Source organism: Solanum tuberosum, unplaced genomic scaffold (assembly GCF_000226075.1).
Source record: "Solanum tuberosum cultivar DM 1-3 516 R44 unplaced genomic scaffold, SolTub_3.0 scf00552, whole genome shotgun sequence".
Classification (NCBI taxonomy): Eukaryota; Viridiplantae; Streptophyta; class Magnoliopsida; order Solanales; family Solanaceae; genus Solanum; species Solanum tuberosum.
This window is the reverse complement of record NW_006239481.1, coordinates 213,105-220,328: the sequence shown is the minus strand read 5'-3', so window position 1 is coordinate 220,328 and position 7,224 is coordinate 213,105. Positions and strand designations below refer to the sequence as shown.

General features: G+C 33.6%; 1 protein-coding gene across 1 annotated transcript; it reads right to left on the bottom strand.

Annotated features, from left to right (window-relative positions):
• Positions 1 to 2,722: 2,722 nt before the first annotated feature.
• Positions 2,723 to 6,781, bottom strand: LOC102592780 (transcription factor bHLH144). Its single transcript, XM_006365507.2, has 4 exons — positions 6,598 to 6,781; positions 5,380 to 5,516; positions 4,793 to 4,959; positions 2,723 to 4,197 (listed from the first exon to the last, which is right to left on the bottom strand). The coding sequence occupies exon 4, from the start codon at positions 3,843 to 3,845 to the stop codon at positions 3,111 to 3,113; it is 735 nt and encodes a 244-aa protein (XP_006365569.1). The 5' UTR covers positions 3,846 to 4,197; positions 4,793 to 4,959; positions 5,380 to 5,516; positions 6,598 to 6,781; the 3' UTR covers positions 2,723 to 3,110.
• Between the last annotated feature and the right edge of the window lie 443 nt (positions 6,782 to 7,224).

Sequence of the window (7,224 nt, the reverse complement as noted above, 5' to 3'; positions counted from 1 at the left end):
AGACTTTTCAGATTGTTGAGACATGGCTATCAAATTTCAAAAATCAAAATATAAAGTATAAAAAAGTAGAAGATAAATGAGAAAATGTGGAGTGAATAACCCATATTTAGTGGTGTACAAAACCGAACCAAACCGCAAACCGAGAAAAAAAACCGGACTAGTGGTTGGTTTGACTTGGTTTGATATTGGAAAAAAAAACCCGACTATATTTGGGTTGGGTTGGTTTTAACTAAAAAAAACCAACCCGACATTATATATATAATTTTAAAATTTTATTTTATACATAAAAATATTTACTTTGATATAATTTTTAAATATTTCTTATACTTTTTCATAGTTTTTTATCTTTTTAATATATTATTATTTCAAGTTTAAAACTTAGAATTCTGAATGGTTTAATAAAGATTATAGTTCACAGATGTTGGTAATTATAATAAAGCTTAAATCAAAATCAAATTAATACTAATGCAAAAATAAAATCAATTCAACACTAAGAATGATAACAATATTGAATATTTGTTCTTTGGTTTTACATTGATTTATTCAAATACATAATCTAATTTTAATTTCCTTTAATATTTAGTCATGTAACTAATACTTATTAAATTTATTTTAGCATGATTTAGTACTTTTAAATTATGATCATTTTCATTATGACTTGTTAATTTGCAATATTTGTTTTACGCGATTTCATTATTATTATTGTTTTGTTGGATATTTTAGTATCATTACTCATATAATATTTGTGTTATTTTCTTAAGAAACACCTTAGATAGTTGTATTTTTGGTAGGACTAAAGAAATATTTGAAGTACAAGTAAATTATATGCTTGTATGAATACTTTACCGAAAAAATTCGAAAATCCAAAAGATCCAAAAAAAAACCGGAGTTGAAAAACCCGAGTTTTATTGGTTTGGTTTGGTTTTTAGATTTAAAAATCCGACACAAATGGTTTGGTTTGATATTTGAAAAACTCGAACCAACCCGACCATGACACCCCTACCCATATTTATTGTTGAAGAAAGAGATATAACTTCACGTGAGAAAGAAAGAGATATAGATTCACATGAGGAATTATAAAAAGAATCTTAGTTCTCCCATTTGTCGGCGAACTACCTTTAAAATTTGTGTAATATTATTTTGAATAAATTTAGAGTTAACGGGGATAACAGTATTAAAATATGATAGTTATAGAGTTCGCCCATAAATGGACAAACTATCTATTTAGTATGTGTTTTTAGATAGTGTCCTTTCTAGTGTTTAGAGTTTAAAAAATATCCGTTTTAACGCCTGACTCTAATAATGAAAAATAAGCACACCACTTTCCAAAGCAACTTAATTAGGCCAATCAGGTTATTTTTGTAATTACAATGAATTGATCCAACTCCATTGGTTAAGGAAAGGAGTTTGTAGATCCTTTGAATTATTTTGAGTTGTCTAACAATTTTATCCTTTAATTTGCTTGCATCAGTGCTTATGTAACAGGTGATCAGGTGTATTTACTGTGGATCCATCCCTTGCTTTTGGACTATCCATGCCACAAAAATAAAATATTTTTATAATAAAGTTTGTTTTGAAATTTACCTTCTTACATAACAGTTGGAACCAACAAAAGTATAAAAAAAAAAAATTGTGTCTGTGTGAAGTTACTAGAATTTAAATCAACTCTCATTAGCTCAACAAATCATTGTTTTCTGTTAAAAAAAACTTTATCCTAATTATTTTTTTTAGGTGAAAGTTAATCCCCTGAAGTAACATGAACTAAATTAAAGAGTAGTCTAGATGTGTCAGGCGTCCAAAAGACATATTACTCCGCAAACCAATTCATGGAAATGAATTTCCAAATTATTATTGATATCTACATTCATAAGGAATGATAAATCACAAAGGAAATATAGCAGTTGACTTGCTACATCAATGAAATAATTATGATATTGGGTAAACAATCTGTTTTGATACATGTTTTTAAGAGCATGCTCTTTTGGTGCCATCTATTGAAAAACATGTTCTTTAGGCTCCCAAAACATAAATGAAAATAATTCCTTTTTTTCATAAAAAGAAAACTTATAGTATTAAAATTTAGCATAGTATTATTGGGTTCATGCTCTACACGGACTGTAATAGTAATTGAGTGAGAGGAAGAAAGGGTAAAGAGGGGATCAAAAGTCCTAATTCAACGGTAAAATATTTAATTTTTACTTATTCATGTTTGACTTCACTTATAAAAAAATAATAAATAATAAGATAATTTTACAATATCACCCCTATTAATTAAAAATCATCGAAATGTTAGGGTATGAATCATAGCATTCAATAACAATGGTAAAATAAACACAAAATGATAGAGTAGTAAATTAAATCTTGAATTCTTGATTTTCCAAACTGAACAAGTCCGAGAAAGTATATAGGGGTGGGTGCCAAATCAGAAACTTTGTAAAATAAGAGCATTTCATTCTTTGAAAAAAGGTAGTAAAATTTTGAAAAGATGAAATTCTGAGGGCATAATCATATCATCCAAATTTATAGGCCAAAGCAAAACTAAAGTGGTGTACTTTACAGTAACAGCACTAGCCAAGTGGAGCAGCAGAGAGGATCACACAGCACAACACATAATCCCAATGTCTCATGATTCCCAACAGACAAAAAAGTAACTAAAGATCACAGCATGCAAAGATTAAATAAAATAAAAAGACACTCGAGATTCGACCATAACACGCTTGCATAAAGTGTAATCATCAACCCATTATCCATTAAACAAATCATCAAAGTCATAGAACAACAAGAACAAATAGCAGCAGCTCCAATAGGTGAAAGTTTCACATATTGGAGAAATTATTCAAATACCTTAATAGAGTTTGCAACTAGTGGAAACATATTATATGCTAGAATGAGAAATTAGATATAGCAGCTAGCTACTACAGCAGACTGACTTATTGTCCTATCGCCGGACAAAGGACCATATTCTACGTTACGTTACCCCCTCCAGAGCAGCAACTCAGCAATACGGTGTAAGAAGTTCTTCACATATGCAAAAGATATGACTAGGGTTCATAATCACTTCGACTGAGATGGTGATAAAGGAAGCGAAGTTACCCATACCACACAGGAGATCAAGCATATGTCTTCAGATTATCGACTCCAAGCTTCTGCACTTCCACCTTAAGTGACTTGAGGTATCTGACAGCTTCATCAAGAACGGTGACAGTATTCATCCTCCTGGCACCAGGGACGATTCCCTTTAATGCCTTGACCATCTTCTTAAGTTTCCGGCGTTTTCTCTCACTGCAATTGCTAGTACTACTGCCAGAGGATTTCCTGAAAGAAGAGGTTCTGCTCTTTTTGGATTGACAATCATAGTTTGAGTATGATTCAGGGGAACTGCATCCATAGTTTGCATCGGTGCGTGCAGTGCTCACCTCTTCTTCATCATATTCCTCATGTTCTTCCTCTTCCAAGCTGAGCAATGCATTTATATCATCTGAATCTTCCTTCAAATATGAAGAAACTTCTGTATTCTCATTGTTTGCAATTTTTCTCTCCATGCCGTCTTGGAAGCAGGTTGAATTATAATTCAAATCAGGATATGGAAACTTGGAGGCCATGGCAGGGTGGTACATGATCTGGCTTCGGTAATCAGTCTGATCAAAGATGATGAAATTCTTTGGACATGCCTCAGAGGACTGAATTTCGAAACCATGAAAGGGCACAGAAGATTTGAAACCAGTAGGGAGTGCCATTGTACCAAAGACTGATGGAGCAGGAATATCGAATATATTACCACCAGCTGCATTGTCTTCCAGAGAGACAAAAGGCTTTTGAGGGGAAAATTGATAGTTATTCGGCATGAGTAACTAAGTCAAAAGAACCAATAAACTGGACTAGAAATGTGTTTTCCACTTGGAAAGTTTTAAATATGAAAATAGCTAAGAGTTACAGAAGGCACAGACAAACGAGAGTAACGTTCAAGGTGTATTAGTTGTAGTAAAAAAGCACTGACAATTCCAATCAACTGTAACCACATTCAGTGCTTAATGAGGTCATTCTGATTTCGTATACACTGAAAGAGAACCAACAAACCCCAACTTCCACAGGCTTTGCTGAATAAGAGCAACAAGAAGCAAGCAATCCCAACCTCCCCAAAGCTTTCACTTTAGCAGACTACGTTACAGGTTTAAGCAACTGACGGAAGTACTCAGCCTGTAAAAAAACAAAAAACAAAGAACCATATCATTGGGTTGTCATAAATTTAGAACAAATACAAGAAAAGAAAAATATTAAAAGAAGGAAACTATATGCCTAGAAAATAATCCAACTATTTTCCTTTTCTCGAGGGTGAATGGAACCACCATACACTTGGTAGGATGAGCATTATACAGAAGGCATACAAAATTTATATCTCAATACAAAGGCAGTCATCTGTATGGATCTCAAGATGCCTATGGAAATTATATAGCAGTATACTACATTGAGGTTATACAACATTCTGTACTCAACCTCAGTGATGAAGTAAATATTGATAGAAAGATGAATAGTGTTAACATTTTCATTACGGTTTAAGCCAAGTCTATATATAAAGAATGTGAGTAAAAGATCATGCACCCGGCACAGAATACCAGTCAGATCATAAACTGAAAACTGAAACACAAAAAGCATCACCCCATACAACATTCAATTAAGTTTTAGTTGCTTGGTTTCGTTTCCTTTTAACAGTACAAGTTTAGTTGGATACCAGTGCAGGAGAGTGAATACCAATTTAATCGAAAAGACGAGCAAAAGCTAAAAGAACAATTACCTGACAAACTAGCATCAATTGGTAATAAGCAACACTCCCCACATGCATTTTAATCTCACCAGCTTCTTTGACTGCTCTGTATCTCTTCAAGGTAATCGCAATGTACATTCTCAACCTCCAAATGGACTTTAGTTTCAAGAAATATGAAAAAAAAGAGATCTTGCAATCTGTCAAACCAAACAAGCACAAATGAGTAAAACATTAAAGAACATCAATACAAGCACAACAGCTTATTTCTCAAATAAGTAATGCAATCCTCTAAAAAGTTAATGAGTTCATCACCTGATTAACACTAATGTAGTACAACACTACAACTTTAGTTTCCATTTCTCTATTGTCAAACCAACTAAAATTATCTTCTTCTACATACTTTTTGGCAGTAACCAGTTTCTTATCTCTTGGGTATTACTGTTCTGTCAGTAAATCCTCAACAGGAATAGTTAATCCGCAATACTTACATACTACAACAACAGCATACCCAAACCTTACCTCTACCTCAGAGGTGCAATATTTACATACTGACAAATAAAATATTAAGGGCTGAAGAGACAGATAGAGATTTTAGGAAATAAAAGAGGCTATCTCACCTAGTAAAAATGGGTTACAGAATCACGCGAAAGAATACCACAAAGCGCACACACTTCACACAATAACTCAGAGAAGAAAATGCCCACGGCATGTTGATTGGTCCAGTGCAGTATATTATAGTCTTCAATCCAAGCCACTATCAGAATAGCAAAACATAACTCCAAATATCAATAATAATTAATAAGCACACAAATAGCTCATCTTTAACAATAATCACACAAATAGCAAAACATAATTCCAAATATCAATAATAATCAGTAAGCACACAATTTATTTATTTTTATGACAAGGGAAACCCGCAGCCGCTACCCTTTGGGTGCGCACAGGGTAAAACCCCCACTTCTATGCAATAGCTCACAAACCACATAGGAGAAGTAGCCCGCACTAGGCAAGCCTGATGCGACGAGCTCGACCCAGAAGAATCAGTAAGCACACAATTTATTTATTTTTATGACAAGGGAAACCCGCAGCCGCTACCCTTTGGGTGCGCACAGGGTAAAACCCCCACTTCTATGCAATAGCTCACAAACCACATAGGAGAAGTAGCCCGCACTAGGCAAGCCTGATGCGACGAGCTCGACCCAGAAGAATCAGTAAGCACACAAATAGCTCGTCTTTAACAATAATAAGCACACAAATAGCAAAACATAACTCCAAATATCAATAATAATTAATAAGTACCCAAATAGCTCATCTTTAAAGTAATAATAAGCACACAAATAGCAAAACATAACATTTTAAAAGTTCATAGAAATAAACACCAACTTACAATGCTTCCTTCAAAAGGAAACTAATATTCTTTACACTAAAACAAACATAAAACTCCTTCATACAAATAAGCTGTCGAAAACTAAAACAAAGGCTTGGGACTCTAAAATTCCCAGCAAATCACAAATGGTTAAAAAATCACCAATTGATGCAAAAGAAGTTGAGTAGAAGAGATCACCCCTCTATGAAATTCACAAACATCCACACACATCATTGAATCAATACAAACCTAAAATCAATTCAATACAAGAAACCATATCGAATCTAAAAACCTCAAAAGGTTAATTTTTTTCTCCTTTCTTCACTTACCATACAAAATTAAACCAAGAACACAAATACCCACATCATCACATCAAGTCAGATAAAATCCCAAACCCAGAAACAACCCAATCTACCTCAAATCAAAGATTAAAGCAACAAATCTAAAAACAAAATAACTTTGAACATACCCAAATGAAAAAAAAGATCTTTGTTGTTTCTTCACTAGATTTTCTGAAACTTTTTCTAGAGAGGGAGGAGGTGAGTGTCAGATAGAGAGTGATGCAAATGTTGAAGAAGAAGCTCGTGGTTTGTTATTGGGATATGCGAGTGAAAAGAGGGGTAGGGGTCAGGGGTAGGGAGGGGACTACTAGTTTGAGCCTTAGGGGTAGAGACAGGAAAGAGTCAAAGGCGGAAAATCTGAACCGTTGGATTGAAGAAAGAGAAAAGTTTTCCGTATAATGCGGGTGAGTTATTGACCGTTCGATCAGATTACAAGAGCACGCGTGAAAGCTAAAGTGGGCCTCATCAGGTTTGACAAAAATGGCGCATCTTACCCATATCCCCTCCAATATTTTATTTTTCTTCGTTCATTTTTATTTGTCATATTTAATCTCAATTGAGTATTTTTTAGAATTTGATTACCTATTGGGAATAGTGAAACGAGTCAAGACTAGTGGAGCCTTTTATATAATTTCAATAATTTAATTACTTACTTATTGCTCTACTAAATTTTTTTATTTGGAAAAGTTATCCAACCAAAGTTTGTACTATGAATGAATTGTTTTTCAAATTTCATTGACATTTTTCACCTAACG

Bases quoted from the DNA above. Each gene is read 5' to 3' on its own strand.
- LOC102592780 (XM_006365507.2), bottom strand. From the start codon at position 3,845: ATGCCGAATAACTATCAATTTTCCCCTCAAAAGCCTTTTGTCTCTCTG.